At 46.2% G+C, this 19,162-nt stretch overlaps 2 protein-coding genes across 3 annotated transcripts; both read left to right on the forward strand.

Annotated features, from left to right (window-relative positions):
- The first annotated feature begins 413 nt into the window (after nucleotides 1-413).
- On the forward strand, nucleotides 414-1,215 carry LOC147991389 (late embryogenesis abundant protein B19.3-like). The gene is made up of 2 exons (XM_087522551.1): nucleotides 414-629; nucleotides 716-1,215. Exons 1-2 carry the CDS (start codon nucleotides 512-514, stop codon nucleotides 937-939), a joined length of 342 nt encoding a protein of 113 aa, XP_087378677.1. The 5' UTR covers nucleotides 414-511; the 3' UTR covers nucleotides 940-1,215.
- Nucleotides 1,216-4,870: 3,655 nt separating this feature from the next.
- Nucleotides 4,871-5,631, forward strand: LOC125514169 (late embryogenesis abundant protein B19.1A). Of its 2 annotated transcripts, none has more exons than XM_087522566.1 (2): nucleotides 4,871-5,153; nucleotides 5,188-5,631. In XM_087522566.1, exons 1-2 carry the CDS (start codon nucleotides 4,966-4,968, stop codon nucleotides 5,342-5,344), a joined length of 345 nt encoding a protein of 114 aa, XP_087378692.1. In that variant the 5' UTR covers nucleotides 4,871-4,965; the 3' UTR covers nucleotides 5,345-5,631. The 2 variants fall into 2 exon arrangements, with proteins under 2 accessions (XP_087378692.1, XP_048535404.1); XM_048679447.2 differs by having other exon boundaries at nucleotides 4,871-5,083; nucleotides 5,181-5,631.
- Nucleotides 5,632-19,162: the final 13,531 nt, after the last annotated feature.

A 19,162-nucleotide genomic window follows, 5' to 3' on the forward strand; every position in this document is an offset into this window, starting at 1 on the left:
TGCCCATGGCCACGCATGCTCGCACATGTCGTACGTCCCTCCGTAGCCCAGAGCCTTGCATGAGGCACGCCGCGGTACAGCATGGCGAGTCCACGACGCGCAGTCTCCGACCGGCCGCCGAACACCCGAGCATGGCGAGTGCTAGAACCATGATCCTAGCTACGTGCCAACCGGCCGACAGCGCGGGACAACGCACGAGTCGCCAGCATTAGCAGCTCATCCCCACTTCCTCGGACAACCCGTGCACACACATTCGGTGCCCATGCGAGCTACCACGTGTCGTCCCTCCAGAGGCTTGCATGCACGACGCGCGTCGACAGAGCAGGAACGAGGAGAGGTACACGCGCCGGCTCCCGGCCACCCGACGCACCTCCTCGCCGGCTATATAAAGGCGACGCCGATGGCTCCTCCGCCATCAGCATCAGGCAATCACAGAGCACCACGAGCAATCGCATACCAAAACCTACGTCCGCTTACGGTTTCCGTTTAGCTAGCTCCCAGGCAGCGAGCAATGGCTTCCGGTCAGCAGGAGAGGTCGGAGCTGGACCGCATGGCCCGCGAGGGGGAGACCGTCGTCCCCGGCGGCACCGGTGGGAAGAGCCTCGAGGCGCAGGAGCACCTCGCCGACGGTATGCTTCCTCTACTTGCGTTTCGCCTGAGCGATCTGTGACTTCTGGTACTCATTACTGGCGTTGTTGTGTACGCATTTGTGCAGGGCGCAGCCGCGGCGGGGAGACTCGGAAGGAGCAGCTCGGGGAGGAGGGGTACCGCGAGATGGGGCACAAGGGCGGGGAGACTCGCAAGGAGCAGCTCGGGGAGGAGGGGTACCGCGAGATGGGGCGCAAGGGCGGGCTGAGCACCATGGAGGAGTCTGGTGGCGAGCGCGCCGCCAGGGAGGGCATCGAGATCGATGAGTCCAAGTTCAAGACCAAGTCCTAAGTAATGTAGGTCAAGATGTCCCAGTGTCTAGCTGAGTAGCTAGCTAGTAGTGAGCAAGCTGTCTGCTCATGTTTGTAAGAATGAATAATGTAGGTCAAGGTCAGGTCTTGACATGACGAGAGCACGCATGTAGGCGATCGCATGTACTGTGATCATGTGTGCGTTAGGTGTCTTAGCTTGTAGTAGTGACCATGTGTTCTTCAGGTATCCTAGCTTGTAGTAGGTGTCGTTGTGGCCCGTGAGTCAGCTTGCTAATGTATGTGAGTCGTTGTTAAATCAGGTCGATGTTGAATCAGAACGTGGGCTCTTAAATTGTTTTCTTGAACTGGGTAGAGAGGAACAACTCCCGGCCGTACTGGTACATGAACAAATGGTTGCTGGTTGGCATCATCGATGGCAAGGTAGGCGGCCGCATCAATACCTGCGGTCCACCACTTAGGTGTTGCTTCCCATGACCGTCCTCAAGGAGAGAGGCCTTGTTGTGGAATCCCTCGGATCTGAATTCGCCCCTTCCAGGCCTAGTTGCATAGTCGTCCTCGGAAGAGGAACGGCATGGGAGGAGGGATGCACGGCCGAGGATGAGGGCCTCGGGTGTGGGGAAGCAGAAAGAGCATGTGCCACATTGGTTGGTGCATAGTCGATGTTGGTGTGGGTTAGGTTTAGGGCCATGAATGACATCTTGGCAAGCAGAAGAGCATGTGCCACATTGGTCGGTGCATAGTCGATGTTGTTGTGGGTTAGGGTTTAGGGCCATGAATGACATCTGGGCAAGCAGAAGAGCATGTGCCACATTGGACGGTGCATGACTAGTTGATGTTGGTGTGGGTCAGGCCGTTAGGGTTTACGGCCATGAATGACATCTAGTTAAGCATTGCAAGAAAATATAGCACGGCCAATGCCATCTGCTTAAGCATTGCAAGAAAATATAGCACGGCCATGTGACTATTTACAAATTTTCTAAGTATAATGATATCCATTATCTCAGGATTTTTTCCCCTTTTGTAAATTTGCCATGTGATGACTGCAACATTTTCAAAATTTGCCATGCTCTAGAGAAACATTTCCCCCCTTAATTTGCCATGTGACTATTAAAAAAATCTAAATCGTTGCCATGATTTTAGGAAACACAATTTGTGCCATGCGATCAGTATAAACATTTCAAACTTTATCATGTTCTAGAGAACAAATTTTCTTAAATTTTGCCATGTGAATATCTTACATTTTTTCCTAAATCTTGCTATGATTTAGGAATTAAAATTATCTCAATTTTTAAGCTAACACTGCAAACCTTTCCAAGTTTACCATTTTTTAGAGAACAAAATTTCTTAAATTTCACGTCTGACTAATCTTTTCAACAAAATTTGTAAATCTTACCATGGTTTAGTAGTCGAAAATATCTCAATTTCCATGTGACCATGGCAACTCATTTGATTGTTTCTATTTTTTTCCTATTTATTTCCCTACATTGTGGGAACTTCCGAACTTGTTTGTGTGCAAGAATTTATACACATGCAATCTTCGACTTGTAGTGTCTTTTCTCCTAGATCATGACAAACTTTTGTTTTCCTGTGACAGCTTTATACATATGTTAACGAACTGTTTTACATGGTAAATTTATGCTCTCTATCACAGTAAATTTATACTCTCTCTGTCCCATAATATAAGAACGTTTTCCAAACTATGCAAGCTTGAAAAATGTCCTTATATTTGGGACGGAGCGAGTATTTTACAACATGGCAACCTCCTTCTATCCATATGTCTCGAAAAATTGCCATGCTTTTATACCATTAGGGGGGGGGGGGGGTTGTTTCCTCTTGGTTTTCTTCTACTCTCGGCAACTTTTTAGATATGTTTTGTATATAATTTGTCATGTCATAATAGTAACCGTTGATTTTCTTAAATAGTGGGTCATAATAACTCTTACCAAAAAGGCACTGCGCCCTGCTTTATAAGTAAAGCCCATAAGGATACAATCAACCGAAACCAGAAGTTCATAAACATACAACAAGGTTCAAAATAAATGTACGAAAAGTACGTGCTGCAGGCACAGAAGAATAAGCCCACAATCGCTAACTTAAGTATCAAGGAGGATAAATGACCATGAGTAACAGGGTCGTCACCTACTCCTTGTGCTTCCTGGTCAGGTTGTGGATAGCAGCCTTAGATAAATGACCATGAGTAACAGGGTCGTCACCTACTCCTTGTGCTTCCTGGTCAGGTTGTGGATAGCAGCCTTATCCCGTCATTTGCTTGGGTCTTAGTAACTCTTATCTTTCATGTGAACGAGGAGGTAAAAGCGACCATGTTAAATTTAGTTATGGTTTGTATATAGTCATGTCGTAATGGTACTTTCATATGTTCTTTTATCTAGTTGTCATGATACTGTGATTTTTAGATTTTTTTTAGAAAAATACTATGATTTTTACATCTGCATTTTTATTGGCCAAAACAGCAGTCACTTTTGGTCCAACGGGTTGGGCATGTCTTTTCTGTTTCGTTCGTGCAGAAAGGTCATTGATAGCAAACACCTGGAGAGAACATCATCATTCTCTCATTCCATGCTACCTGAGACCTTTCCTAGTGCTCCATGATGTGCAGGTGGTAAAGCTGCCACATATGAAAAAAAAATGATATGACAAAGCGATTAAAAAGAAGAGAGCATTATGCTGACTTCAGAAAGAAACTTTGCTAAGTGCGTGGGTCTATACAAAATGACTATCAACTATACCTGGCCATGGCCAGCCCGGCCCAAACGGCCGGACCGAAAAAGCCCGACCTGGCCCCAGCACGACGCTGCTCTCGGGCCAGGCCCAGGCCTAGATTTTGAGCCCGAAGGCCAGGCCAGGCCCGGGCCTAGGCCCATAGTTTTTGTGATTTACCGAAGAGGCCCAACCCGAGGCCTGGCGGGCTTTTACACTTGCGGGCCGGGCTTGGGCCTAATTTTCTAGGCCCGATGCCCTGGTCAGGCCGACCCGGGCCTGGGTTTTCTGCGTCGGGTTTGACCAGGTATACTACCCACCAATACATGAAGGTCTTTAGGTGTTAAAATATTAGATGAAGAAGACTTAGCTACAAAAGCTAAGCACCACAACGGAAAGATTAGTTGCTAAGCTTTTTACTGCATTTAGCATCTTAACTTAGCACCAATGCATATCGTTCCGTCGGGAACCTCTTGAGATAACATTCCCCCATATTAGCATCCAAAACATGGATATGGAGTTTTTGTACCTGAGGTAAGAAAAGGTACTATTTAAAAAAAACATTTTTCTACTAAACATTGATGGATATTTAAACTGCACGATAAATTGCTCTTGAAAAAAAACTGCACGATAAATGTGCAGTTGAAATATTCATCAATGTTTATTAAAAATAATCAGAATTTACTTTTTAATTTCTTATTATTTGTTTTGAAGTTTTACTGTTCGTAAGGGAGCATGTAAGCTCAGAATCAAAAGAGCATTTTTGCCATGAAAACAAAAAAAGTGCATAATAGTGCTTGCTTTTGGCAGAATATAAACAGAAAAGCACCAAAGTGAACAAGCACCCGGTGCTCTAGAAATTCCAAACTGCCGGATGCTGTATACGGAGTCCGTAGGGCTAGTCCATGCATGCCTGGTCTCCCCCCGACCGGGCGCCAAACAAGAGCTGGCATGACAAGGAGTGCTCCACGACCACCACCCTACGTGACGTGGCGACCCAACGACAATGCAGGACAACGCAGGTGTCCTAGCTCCTTCCGGTCACTTCCTGGTTCTCGGAGATAACCATGCCCTACGCCCGTCGCAGGCATGCGCCCATGCGCGCTCGCACGTGTCGCCCCACAAGAGACTCGCATGGCGCGCGCACACATCAGAGGCACACGCGCCGGCACTCCGCGCCGTGACGCGCCCTCCTCCGCCGCTATAAAAGGGCCACGCCGGTGCCTCATGCCCTCATCCTTCATCAGCATCAGGCAATCACCAACACCTTACAAGCAGTCACACAACGTTTCCCAGCTGAGGTTGTGGTAGCAAGGCAGAGAGAGCAATGGCTTCCGGCCAGCAGGAGAGGTCGCAGCTGGACCGCAAGGCCCGCGAGGGCGAGACCGTCGTCCCCGGCGGCACCGGCGGGAAGTCCCTCGAGGCGCAGCAGAACCTCGCCGAAGGTACGTGCATGCGTGAGAAATGTCGTTGTACTATACTCGAGCGATCTGTGGCTTCCAATACTGATTGCTAGTATTGCTGTATGCTGCATTTGTGCAGGGCGCAGCCGTGGCGGGCAGACTCGCAGGGAGCAGATGGGGGAGGAGGGGTACAGCGAGATGGGTCGCAAGGGCGGGCTGAGCACCAACGACGAGTCCGGCGGCGAGCGCGCGGCCAGGGAGGGCATCGACATCGACGAGTCCAAGTTCAAGACCAAGTCCTAGATGATCCGTTAGCCTAGCAAGCAAGATGACTCTGCTTAGGTCGGCTGTTGGTTTGCCCTAGCGTCCACGTACCGAATAATGTAGTTCAGGCGCACGTAGGCGATCGTACGTAGTATGATCATGTGTGCTTCGTAGCCGGTAGTCCGTAGCTACTCTACGGTGAGTAGCGTCAGGTCAAGTCGGAAGCTGTGGCTTGGTCAGGTGGCTGGTCTGCCTCTGGGCCGAGGAGTGTCTGCAGTGTCCACTGTATCCTTGCTTCTTCAGTAATGTATGTCGTCTTGCTCAAATATGTCTTGTCTCGTCTGATCTGTGTTGATTCCTGGTGCTATTGGGTGTAGACCTTGTTGCTCGTAGAGCTATCACCGGCTCATAGAACACCATGAGCAGTCGCTGACTGCCAAACCATGCATGAACGTGTACCTTCATGGCTTTGCTCCGCACCTGCGTCTATACATTTGACACGAAAGATGAAATACCAGAGCAGAACGATCGATCTCTCCGACATGACCCAGATGCGGGGAGCACTTGATCAAGTCCGAGCGTTTCCGATCCCTGCCTGTCATGTCGCGGTTATCGCTTGCTGTTGGTAGTGAGGGTGATCAAGGGGGAGCCGTTGAGGATCCTGCCCACCCGAAGCTTTCCAACGGCGGCGCGATCGTGGACTTCAGGCCATCTGGGAATTTTGCAGGTTTTCAGAGGGCGGTTCCAACTTTGAGGAGGAGGAGGATGAAAACATCGAGCCGGGTTGGAAGCTGATGAGCCTATACAGATCACAGAAACGGCCAAGCGCGAAGACGCTGTCGGATCACTTTGAGAAAATTTGGCAGCTACGTACAGGAGTTGAGTTTAAGCCCGTACAGAAAAATTACTTTGTGGTCTTTTTTCTCTGAAGGGGACTACAGATTCGTTGCTAGGGGAGGGCCATGGATATATGATGGAGATGCTTTGTTGTCAGGATGGATATATGATGGAGATGCTTTGTTGTCAGGATGTAAATGGTCAGTCCGCTGATGTTGTGGGACTGCCCGCACTGGCCACAACTTTTTATGTGGGATTACGCGCGAGCCCAGTTAATTTTCATGCGGGATATGTGGCGTCCATATACTGCCGTATATATTTACTGCCGTATATATTTACAAAGCTTAGACTGGATAAGCTGACATACAAAAGATCACTAGAACTTCCACACTGACATACAAAGCATGTGGCGTCTGGAAGTATATACATATGTACAGAAAGTATGACAAAAACAAATAGCAGTAGATACAAAGTGAAAATGGCAAACATGGCAGTAGATACAAAGTGAAAATGGCAAACAGTGGATAATATTAGCCCACATTGACATAACGATCGCTACTAATTATCACTAGTGAGTTTGAGCTTCATTCAGTAGTCGCCTCTAGAATAACAAAATCCACAAAGCAGCGGCAACTTAACTAAAAACGCCTATCAAAGCAGCAGAAATATCTCCTGTACGTGAACAAAAAGGAATATGCAACACACTCCCCATCCTTCATATTCCAAAATTAACAGAAAGCACCTAGAGTCCTAGACTCAAAACGGCACCAAATGATAAAACTATCAGCTAAGAGCATCTTCCATTCTTACGACCTTTGTACACCAAGCTATGCTCACTGGTCTTTCACTTGATTAATCAAAATCAGAATGGTCCCAGGATTGGCCTCATCTTCGGTCCACTCAACTGATTTTTTCTCCAGAAACATCTCAACCTGCGGTCATTCAAGTTTATTAATAAGTTATATAAGACATACAGTACTATCTACATGAAAAAGAAACAAGAATAAGAAGTAAGCAGGGTTCCTTAAATCATAAGCATACACCAGTGTGTATTTCCCTTCCCTAAAATGATTGTTAATTAACATTGTCGAGGAGGGAAGCAAAACCATCAAGGATAAAAAGTGCAGATAGCTAGCACCACAATCTTTAAAAAATGCAGATAGCTAGCAACAAATTCACAATAGGTAATGATCTTAAATTAATATTCTAACCAATAAAAGTCCTTAATGAGTATTATTGCGACCAGATCTTGATAGCATAATTGCAAGGATGATAAATACATACAAGTTAGCAGCATACACAATTTATACTCAGAGCGCAACTCGAAACTATGGACGTAAAAGAAACCAGATTTAACTCAAATGCTCCCCGAATTTACCCAAAGCTTGCTACAATTGAACAATTGATTAGCAATATTATGTAGTGCACACATACCTCAGTTAATAGTAGTGACCTTGATCAGGAGTATTGGCATGCTTATCATTACATCTAAACCAATCTTGAAGGCAGATTAAGGCTTCCACTGTCTCGCTGCACAATCTACTTCTGTAATCGCTGATCAAACGCTTTCCGGTATTGAAAGCCGACTCTGACGATACGACGGAAGCTTGTACAACAAGAACATCACAAGCTATACAAGAAAGGATGGGATACTTAGACGAGTGAAGATGCCACCATTGAAGAATGTTGAAATCCTCCGTGCGAGTGAATGTGTCTTCTTCTAAGTATCTGGCAAGCTCACTAGCAGTTTGGCGTTGCTTCTTATTCAAGTGTTGGTCCCAATCCGCCAACGGATCATTCTCTTCATTCACAACCTCATCAAATTTTTGTCGGGGTGCTGACTCATCCAATGCATCCATCATTTGTGAAGAATATTCTTCGAAAAGGTTGTCAAGAACTTCTTTCACTATAAGCAAGTGTCATTCTACATCTGGACCAAAAGCTTGTTTTAGTCGGAACTCGATGAAGCAAAGTTTAAATCGTGGACCAAGGATCACAGGAATACAGTTTGGCAAATATGATTCCATCCAATACTTATCAAACTTTTTTTGCATCTCTCCAACAATTGCTCGAACAACTTCATCCTTTGTTGAAGCTTCCTTCTACAGCAATAACCTCACATTCCAGATTTGATGAAAGTACAAATTTGAGGTAGAATAACTTGAACCAGAAAGTACATTGGTTTGAAATCCCTCCAAACAGCAGAAGTTAGCCTTCTTGTCTTGCGGACTGTTAATTGGCAAGAAAATAAAATGTCAACTCACAAGAACATTTTAAACTTGTAACTACATACAAGTGTAATTACAAAAGAGAAAAAACAAAGCCAACTCACCATGTGGATGATTAATTTTTGAGCCTTCAAATGGAGTAGTCACTGGAGAAGGGGATCCTAAGATCGATGGTGATCTCGCGGACGAATTTGCCCTCTCCTCCAATGGGGAACTTGCAATCCTCGTTGAGGGAGACCTGCCCCTTTTTGAGGCTACAACTCTTGCTAGAAGACCAAGGGAAGATCTCCACGTGCTCGCCACCGGTGACCTTACCAATGGTGATCTTGTCGCTCTTTGACTATGTGTCATAGGTGGAGAATCTCGTCTCTAGATAACAAAACACAGAAAGTTCAGAACATGCTATCAATTTCAAGAAGGTATAAAAGCAGATTTGTGGTATAGAGTGAGGTTTAATAGAGAAATCTGGCAAGAAAAATGACCTGTAGCTCCTCTGTTGTATCTCCTTGAACAAATTTAGAACAGTTCATTGAACGAGCATGTTTCCTCTTCCCCGGCAACTCCTCCTCCTCCTGCAACTCCTCCTCCTGGTTTTTCCTCTTCTTCTCTTGCTTCTTCCTCTTCTCTTTCCTCTTCTCTTCCAGGCTTTTCTTTCTCGTCTTATGCCTTCGTTTTTCCTACCGCCTTTCTAATCAGTAACGCAAACACAGGGGGTCAAAAAAAATATCAAAGAATACAAGTAATGTCACGGGGAAACACATGAGGGACAGATACTTACTTCTGTTCCTCATCGATAGCATTCCACACATGTTGTTCCTGCTCCATGGCTTCTCACTTTTCAGCTTGCTTGTCGATCGTCAACACCATTTGGTCGTCGACATCACCCATGGTAACTTCCATCAAATCTGCATTGAATGTCCAATGAATGCTAAATTTAACTAGCAATCAGAACAAATGGACGCAATCATAGAATTGTTCTATTTGCTTTCTTCAGACACAATACAAGATTTCACCATTAACATACAAATTTAGCATACACCGAACTCCTATAGCGAGTAGTTACAGAGACATTCTAATTCTGACCACCAGAGCAAGATATACTTTGATATTTTTACAATTAATATATGGAAATACAAGAACGATTACAATTAATATTCACATGCCAGTGTGATATGTATTGTACAACTTGTTTAGAATTCAGATGGATGTTTTTACAGGTGCAATGCTCTTGCAACTAGTTTCGTACGAATCACAACGACGTTTTGCTAGCTGCTCCTCTGACTAATTCCTTTTTATAGACCATTCTACCTACTCCAAATAATTTCTCGGTTCATGCATTGATTGTTCTACAAAAACATGCATCGGCATACCTGTGGCAGCGTGAGGAGGAAGCTTTCATTCAAATCATCAAATGATCGCCAGAATCCGCATGCTATATGGAAATACCCTATAATGTACTTGCCTGTACACTCTTGATAAAGTCAATGACCACCACACCCCCCTGCCTTGATCCCCATAATCCAGAAATATATGGACAGCAGTAAGTAACGAACGCTAATCTACTAGAAGATTGTACAGTAGTATCGGGCAAAGATAACCAAGAACCATCTAATTCGTCACTTGGAGTAGTACGCGTATAGTCGTGTTTGCATTGCCCACTCATCACTACACAGCCAAATTAGAGTAGTGCATAGCTTGGCAATGTCCGCATCTGTACTAGGATCTTTTGGTCCTTCGATCTTAACTAAGTACCACTAAATAGTCTTTAATTGTGCTGTTCCTCTGATATACAGAGAGATTCTAAGTTTGACCGCGAGAGCAAGAGATTCGTACGAAACTAGTTGCAAGAGCATTGCACCTGTAAAAACATCCCTCTGAATTCTAAACAAGTTATACAATACGTATCACACTGGCATGTGGATATTCATTTACAGTTCATAACAATATATCAATTAATAAAGTTGCGGCCACAAGGGAGTGGACCAAGTACTATCTCAAGTACCTAACAAATGCCGGACGGCGGATTCACAATAAATTGCAGAGAAGCTCATCGTCTATAGATTCAGCAAGCTACTCACATCCACACATAATAGTAATATCTAACAGGCTACTCACATTCAGTATAGCTGATGCACAACAAAACATGGATCACAACTGGTGTAGCTGATTCACATCAAGCAATTGAAGAAGACATGCCTGGCCCCTTGGGGTAGAATAGGAGGAGGGGGGATTTTGCATACCTTGGGGTAGAATAGGAGGAGGCGGGGGAGCAGGGGCCGAAGAGGCCATCACCGGGATCGGGGAGGGAGCAGCCACGCAGGGCTCGGCTTGGTCCCCGGCTATCCCCTTTGACAGCGGCGGAGGAGCAGGAGCTGAAGAGGCCGTCGGCAGGATAGGGGAGAGAGCAGAGGAGTCATCCTCGCTAGGCTTGGCTCGGTCGCCGGCGATGTCCTTAGACGACGGCCTCTTCGAGAAACACGACGGCGACGGCGGCTCCATGGGATTGGAAGCGGGAGGTGGTGCCGCACCACTGGTGCGGTGGAGATGGCGGCGAAGGCGCCCTAGCCTAGGGCATGGGGTGACTGGGGAAGGACGCGAAGGGGGGATTGTGGACTGCCGCTGGCTCGATAGGCTTTTCTGGGCTATCCACTTGCGCCGTTTAATTTTTCTGGGTGTCCACAAATGCCACATAACCTTTTCTTGGTGGATGGCATATGTGGGACTAATGGGACCCAGCGCCACTTACATGCTGACTTTGTTGGTGGCTCCGTTTGTAGAAGATGCTCATCCGTCTGAAACTATAAGAGCATCTCCAACAGGCGCCGCGCCGTAAAATCCCCCCGCGCAACCCGGCGGATGGCTTCAGCAGGCACGCAATAACCGCGCGCGCGGTATAAGTAGTTGGGCGCGCGCGTGGATGCGGTTCATCGCGTGGTGTATTTGCGGCCCCGCTTCCGCGCGCGGCACACTCGACGCTCGCGCTGCGCGCTCTTCTTCTCCCCCTCCAAAGCCCCGCGCGCGCCGGTGCCGGCGACCCGCTCCCATGGACGCACGCGCCGGCACCCCGCTCACCCCGTCCTTAGCCGCGATCCCCTCGCCCCCGCCGCCGCCGCCGCCACAAACCCTAGCCCGGGTGGCGTTGGCCTCGCCGCTGCCGGGGCTCCTCCGACGAGCGGCCTCGTGCGCGGCCTCTTCATGCCGTCGCGGATGACCTCGGCGGCGGGTGGCGTCGCGCCGGCGCCGGCCCGAGCCGCCGCCCCCTCTTCAAAGCTCCCCAATGCGGCGCGGCCAAAGATTTTAAACTTGGTTGGATGAACTTGTGGGCATGATTTTAAACTTGTGGGCATGAACTTCATCAACTTTTTTGTGTGAAATTTTTATTGTGTTGAAAATGTTCATCATTTTGTGTTGAAAAATGCCATATGCAATGCACCGGCGGGTCGCGCGCGCTGCATTTTGGCGCGCTGCTGGAGCGAGGCGCGCGCGCTGCATTTTAGCGCGGCCGCTGGAGCCAGCGCTGCGCGCCGCGGCAAACCAGCCGATGCACGCGCAGCATATGTGTTTTTTGCGCGCGGCGCGACCGGCGCCAGTTGAAGATGCTCTAATGGATTCAGTCTCTGTGTGGGTGCGTGTCTTTGATGTGCCTTGGAATAAACAAACCAGGCCATATGGGAACGCCTTGGATGGCACCCTGGGAGAGGTGTTGGAGGTTGATGCCCCGGAAGTTGGACATGGCACTAGCGAATTTTTGAGGATCAGAGTTAAGCTGCCATATAACAGGAGGTTGCAGAAGGAGGTTACTAGAATATACTGTCAGAGGAGTAACAAAACGATCTACTTTTAAACTGAAGTAAGAGCGTGTACCACACTTCTGTTTCTTCTGTGGTTTTCTAGGCCATGATGAAGATGTGAGTGAGAAGAAGAGGCTTGGGCTGCCATCTAAAGCCTACGATTCCACGCTCTGTTGTTCCCCGTTTAAGAAGTATGAGCAAAGACCAGCATATACAGCGTCGCCGGGCCAGCCAAGGGCGCGCCGTGTGTTGGACTTTTCCTTGGGCCGTGCTGGTTCTACTACACGGCAATCCGCTTCTTCTTCAGCGAGAAGTGAGTCTAGACATAATCCATTTATACCAGATAGGGTTGATGCCCATGATGGGTTTGAGAACAGAGAAGGATCAGGTCAGACGGCGGCTGTTATTCAGCTTGCAGATGAGGTGGAGGCGCTCCGTCTGAGGCTGGCCAAAGAGAAACCAGAGTGCAGTCAATCTCACCAGATAAAGATTCATTTTGAAGCAAAAGCTATGTACAAACAGACTGAACTACAATCCAAATCTCACAAGAAGAGAAGTACTGGTAAGAAAGTTGTGGCAGCAAGGACGCCAGGCACTCTAGTTATCAAGGAAAAAGAACCTACTTCGGATGTCATGAATCCAACATTACGGGGTGTTGATTTTTTGGATAAATCTTTTGGTACAGCGGTGGACTTGATGGTATACAATGATTCCATCTTGGGAAAACGTCATGTTGCAGGATTGTTTGGTTATGGGCAGGATGCGCAACTTGACAAAGCTATGGTGCTGTTCGTTGATGTTCCAACAGGAGGTAGTCTGAAGAAAGGGAAAACTGAAGGTCAACAGCAAGAGGAGGAAGTAACCAGCAAAGGGAGTGAGGTGGACATGGAGGCAGCTGGCCTAGCTAGGGGCCGCCAATGATCTGACGGGGCCTTTGGCGCCCCGTCAGAAGCAATGAATTGCTTAAGTTGAAACTGTTGAGAGGCGGTGAACCTTCGCACAGTTCGTGATCTTGTAGCACTTGTGGGTGCTCATTCCCCGAAAGTGGTCTTTCCGTGTGAAACTAGACAACCAAAAGAAAAGATGTATCGTCTTCGTAATCGTTTAGGCTTAGTTGGTTTTGAAGGAGTTAGTAGTGATGGTCGTAGTGGTGGTCTAGCTTTATTTTGGCACGAGTCTGTATCCCTGGTTGTTCAAGAGGCTAATAATAGATGGATTGATGCTTATGTCCGCTTGTCACCTGATGATCCTTTGTGGTGTGTCACCTTTGTGTATGGCGAGCCATGAGTGGAAAATAGACATTTTATGTGGGACTCTTTGAGGAGGTTGTCAAGACACAATACACTTCCATGGATGTTAGTTGGCGACTTTAATGAAGCTATGTGGGATTATGAACACATGTCAGAAACACCAAGGGCACCGGGTCAGATGTTGAGTTTCAGAGATGCTTTGGAAACATGTGCGCTGATTGATATGGGCTTCATGGTTTATCCCTTTACCTATGATAATAGGCGGGGTGGTAGAGCCAATGTTCAGGTGAGATTGAAAAGAGCAGTGGCCACTAATACTTGGAGGGATATGTTTGCTGATGCTGTTGTATGTCACCTGGTCTCACCGGCGTCAGACCATTGTCCAGTGTTGGTCTCATGTATTTTGGATACGGCCCCTCGGCCGGGCCGATGTCGCCGTTATGAATTGATGTGGGAAAGAGACCATGCTCTTAATGAGGTAGTGGCGGAAGCATGGGGTGCAGTAGGAACTAAAAGAAACTTAAGTGATGTTCAAAAGGCTCTCGGCCAGGTGATGGGTAAGTTGCATACTTGGAGTAATAAAAAATTTGGGAATGTTACAAGACAACTTGAGAAATCTAGATCAAGATTGGAGGAACTGATGCTTATGAATGCGGACAGGGCAGATATTAGGAAGCACATGGACGAAATGAATGAACTTTTATTCAGGGAGGAGATGTTGTGGTTACAGCGCTCGCGCATTGCTTGGCTCAAGGAGGGGGGCAGGAACACTAAGTTTTTTCACAGAAAAGCGGTGTGGCGAGCCAGAAAGAATGCAGTACGAGGACTATTGGATGCTAATGATGTTTGGTAAACTAATAAAAACGTGATGTTGCATATGGCCCGTACCCATTTTATGCAAGTATTTACAGTTGATCCGAACGTCAACCCAGAAGAAGTAGTGAATCTATTCCTAGCTAAAATAACGGATGATATGAATACTGCTCTTTGTGCTCCATTCACAGATAAGGAAATAGGCGATGCGTTGTTCCAGATTGGGCCACTAAAAGCCCCAGGTCCAGACGGATTTCCAGCTCGATTTTTTCAGCGGAATTGGGCTTTAATGAAAGAGGATGTAATGGTGGCTGTCAGGTTGTTCTTTGAGACTGGACACATGCCGGATGAGGTAAACTCAACTACTATTGTGCTTATTGCTAAGGTTGCGAATCCAAAGAAGCTAAATGAGTTCAGACCAATCAGTCTATGTAGCGTAGTTTACAAGGTCATCTCCAAGTGTCTGGTAAATCGTTTGAGACCTCTCCTTGATGTTATTGTTGCTCCTGAGCAGAGCGCCTTCGTCCCTGGTAGACTTATTACATATAATGCTTTCATAGCTTTTGAGTGTATGCATACAATCAAACAGGAAATGAATCGGGAGAATAGTTTTTGTGCTTACAAGCTGGACCTATCAAAGGCATATGACAGGGTAGACTGGAATTTCCTGGAGCGAATGATGCAACAGTTGGGTTTTCATCACCGGTGGATACAGTGGATTATGGCGTGTGTAACCTCGGTGAGATATAGCATTAAACTAAATGGAGCTCTCTCAGATTCGTTCGCACCGTCGCGTGGACTTCGGCAGAGTGACCCTCTATCCCCGTTTTTGTTTTTGTTCGTAGCTGATGGACTTGATGCTATTTTGAAACAGAAGGTCAGACAAGGAAGGATTTCTCCTATTCATGTGTGTCCAAGGGCGCCAGGTATCTCACACCTCCTATTCGCAGATGACACATTAATGTTTTTCCGTGCTACTCAGGAAGAAGCTACCCAGGTGGGAGATGCACTGGCTATTTATGAGCGCACCACAGGACAATTCATTAACCTGGCAAAATGTTCTATTTTATTTGGCCCATGTTGTGGTGACAACGACAAGCATGAGGTTGTGCATACCTTGCAGGTTCAGACGGTGGGATTTGACGATAAGTATCTCGGTCTCCCCACACCATCTGGTAGAATGTCGAAGAGCAAGTTTCAAAATCTACAAGAGCAACTTACTAAGCGTATCTTACAGTGGGGAGAAGCGGCGTCATAAGGGGGCAAAGAAATTCTTATTAAGGCGGTTGCACAGTCCCTACCTACATATATCATGGGGGTTTTCCGTTTGCCCCAGAGTGTTTGTGATGATCTTACTCGCATGGTACGCAATTTTTGGTGGGGGCCAAGGAGGGGAAGAGGAAGACACATTGGCGTGCATGGGATACATTGATTAAACCGAAAGTGCAAGGCGGCATGGGGTTCCGTGATTTGAGACTCTTCAATCAGGCACTTCTGGCTAGACAAGCTTGGCGTCTTATTGCTTACCCTGACAGTTTATGTGCTCAGGTGCTCAAAGCAAGATATTACCCGGCGGGACGTCCGGAAGATACGGTCTTTTCGGGCAACTCATCCTAGACGTGGCAGTCTATTGTCCACGGTCTTGAGCTTCTCAAAAAAGGTCTAATTTGGCGCATTGGTGATGGAGCTTCTATACGTATTTGGCGTGACCAGTGGATACCACATCCACTTGCGAGGTTGCCAATATCACCCCAGGGGCGCTGCCGCCTTCGGCGTGTTAGCGAGCTCCTGGACGACCGAGGAAATTGGAACGTGCAACTACTTAATCAACATTTCATGTCAGTAGATGTCATGGAAATTATGAAGATCAAGGTGGTGCCACGGTTGGACAGAGATATTATCGCTTGGGCGCCTGAGCGTTCTGGATCGTTCACAGTCCGGGGTGCTTATCGTTTATCATATGATGAGATTCACCGTCAGAGTACAGTCGCATCGAGTAGGGCACCGGACGGGCGACGTGCCATTTGGGCACTTATATGGAGGTGCCCTGCTCCACCAAAGGTGTGTATTTTTGCATGGCGTTTGGTCACAAATTCATTGGCTACTTGGGTGAATAAAAAATCACGGAAACTTGAGGTGTCTAACCTTTGTCCGCTGTGTGCGATGGAACCGGAGGATACGTTCCATACATTCTATAGATGCACATTGGCTGTTGCTTCGTGGAACGCACTTAGCTTCAATGAGGAATACAGGCCCTGAGTGGCTTTTTGATCTTCTGTATAAGCTAAATGAAGATAATCGCATGCATGTGTTGATGGTGCTGTGGAGGAGTTGGTATGTACGTAATGAAATAGTACACCATAAGCTACCACCTCCAATTGAAGCTTCCTGTAGATTTCTATTTAGCTATGCTGAATCTCTTCGATGCATCAATCATTTTCCAATCATTGACATCATCAAAGGGAAGATGGTGCCGCCGCCGATTGGGTATAGTTCTATAATGATAAATACAGCAACGCAACATGCAGCCACAGTCCAGTGGTCTGCCCCGCCGGCCGGTCGCGTGAAGCTGAATGTTGACGGGTCGTTCGTTGATACCGATGGTGGATTAGCAGGAGCCGGTATGATCCTACGTGATAATGATGGCAACATTATCTTCTCCGCTTGTCGTTCTATCTTGCATTGTTCCGGACCGTTCCAGGCTGAGTTGTTGGCATGTCGGGAGGGATTAAGCCTTGCTCTACAATGGTCTACTCGTCCGGTAGACATCGAGATGGACTGTATGGATGCAATCAAGTTGATCAAGTCGCCTACCCTTGACAGATCGCCACATAGAATGATAGTTCAGAATATTAAAAGGCTCTTTGGTGAAAGGGATATCTCTATTGCTCATGTAAGTAGGAATCAGAACATTGTTAGCCACACACTTGCTGCTTTCGGCCGATCGAAGGGCCGAACTGCAATTTGGTTGCGCTCTGAACCTGCAGACGTTCCTCTGTTATGTAGAAACAAATATTCCAACAATTGAGCAATGAAATCCTTTTAATCCCATAAAAAAAAAGTCCGGGAGTTCGCTAATGCACGAACCGGGGGAGCTGCAGCTAGCACCACGTTCACTCGCCGTCCTCGAGGTACCGGACTCCGAATACTCGTCTCAGCAGGTTTTTCCGAAGGTTTTTGCTTCGGACATCTAACCTGAAGAAAATATACACTGAACGCGTGGACGAGACGGTTTTTTCTTCGGACATCTAACCTGAAGAAAATGCAGACTGAACGCGTGGACGAGACTGAAAGTGCCTTCCGTAAGAGATGGTACCTCTGCACTAGATATTATTGAAGCATCTCATTGAGTACTCGAAATTGAGGCAGACACATCATGAAATACACCGTACGTGCTTGTATGTTGTAACAAAGCAGGACACGAATTTTTGGAATTTTGGAACTAGAGTCCACACGTATCCCTTATGAATAGTAACAAAAACCAAGACGTAATAAAAAATATTAACAAATGGTCTGTGAAGTTCCTTAATCTAGATGATATTTGCTGTGGGAATTGGTTATAATATATTTTATATGAGATTTGGTTGTACAAAGCATGAGTAGTTTGAGTTATAAATGGCTAAAACCAAAAGTATATATATTATATATTGTATTTGATTATTATATAATTATAAATTGTGTATTGGATGTAAGTAGCATAATATAGTGGGCTTTTTTTGCCATGCATGTTATGACGTACCTTTGATGAAATGGCATGTGTATATGTTGAGGTAAATAGAAACAATGTGGATCAACTAATAATGAAAAATGTGGCGTGTGTACATGTTGAGGTAAATGAAAACAATGTGGATCAATTAATAATGAAAAATGTTTTTCCATGCATGTAGAGGTGTTCTTTGATGAGATGGCATGTGTGCATATTGAGATAAATAAAGTAGTGTGGATCACCCACTTAACTAGGATAAATAAGGTATTGCTACAAAGGAAAAAAGTGCCCCTAATATTTCTCAAAAACAGCACATACGAGTAGAACAGTTGACCAGTTTTATTAACCTTAGAATTTAAATTCTCTTATTATTATTATTTCAAAAAAATTATATGTATTGTCATCATAAGAGGGGTGCTTAGACCCATGCTCACTACTATTGTACTTTAACATAATAACTCATATCTTCCTTTATACTAATAAGAGAGAGAAAATGATAAAATTGTGCATAAAAAATAATTCTGTTCTGTGTCCAAAATTACGTTATTCGGCCACCGATACGATGACAATTATCTGGCACTATGTCCCTGCGATCGGGTCTACATCATGTACGCCCTAATAAGTACAACTGTCATCTTCTGCATTTCCTCTCAATAGTTGTAGACCATCTGCCTATTCGACCAAAACATCATGTTTATTAGACAAGGGTTTTAGGGTTTTTGGCACACCTCCAAACGTGGGGTGACCTTTTCATTATATAGTGATGTACAACATAATTACAAGTGGGGCCCAGTATATACAGAGTCTAACACCCTCCCTCAATCTTAACCGTGCTCAGAAGAATTTACTAGGTTGAGATTGCGCCTACACCCTTCAAACTGAGGAAGAGGCATTGGCTTCGTGAAGATGTCAGCAAGTTGATCTTTCGACGAGATGAACTTGATAAGAAGCAGTTTTTGGGCAACACGTTCCCTGACAAAGTGGTAATCAACTTCAATGTGTTTGGTGCGAGCATGAAAAACTGGATTTGAAGACAAATACGTCACCCCAATATTATCACACCAAAGCACCGGCGGCTGCTTCTGAGGAACCTTCAACTCTTTGAGCAAAAACTGTATCCAAATAAGCTCTGCTGTGGCATTTGCAACTGCTTTGTACTCAGCTTCAGTGCTACTGCGAGACACCGTTGCTTGTTTACGAGCACTACAGGCGATCAAGTTCGAACCAAGGAA

The sequence above is a fragment of the Triticum urartu genome, chromosome 1A, assembly GCF_056163025.1.
Source record: "Triticum urartu cultivar PI428250 chromosome 1A, HENAU_Tu73, whole genome shotgun sequence".
Lineage (NCBI taxonomy): Eukaryota > Viridiplantae > Streptophyta > Magnoliopsida > Poales > Poaceae > Triticum > Triticum urartu.

What these genes read in the sequence shown, in the direction of transcription:
- LOC147991389 (XM_087522551.1), top strand. Translation starts at nt 512, where the DNA reads ATGGCTTCCGGTCAGCAGGAGAGGTCGGAGCTGGACCGCATGGCCCGC. An exon ending in GCAGGAGCACCTCGCCGACG is followed by an intron (nt 630 to 715) that starts GTATGCTTCCTC and finishes GCATTTGTGCAG; the next exon opens with GGCGCAGCCGCGGCGGGGAG.
- LOC125514169 (XM_087522566.1), top strand. Translation starts at nt 4,966, where the DNA reads ATGGCTTCCGGCCAGCAGGAGAGGTCGCAGCTGGACCGCAAGGCCCGC. An exon ending in GCTTCCAATACTGATTGCTA is followed by an intron (nt 5,154 to 5,187) that starts GTATTGCTGTAT and finishes TGCAGGGCGCAG; the next exon opens with CCGTGGCGGGCAGACTCGCA.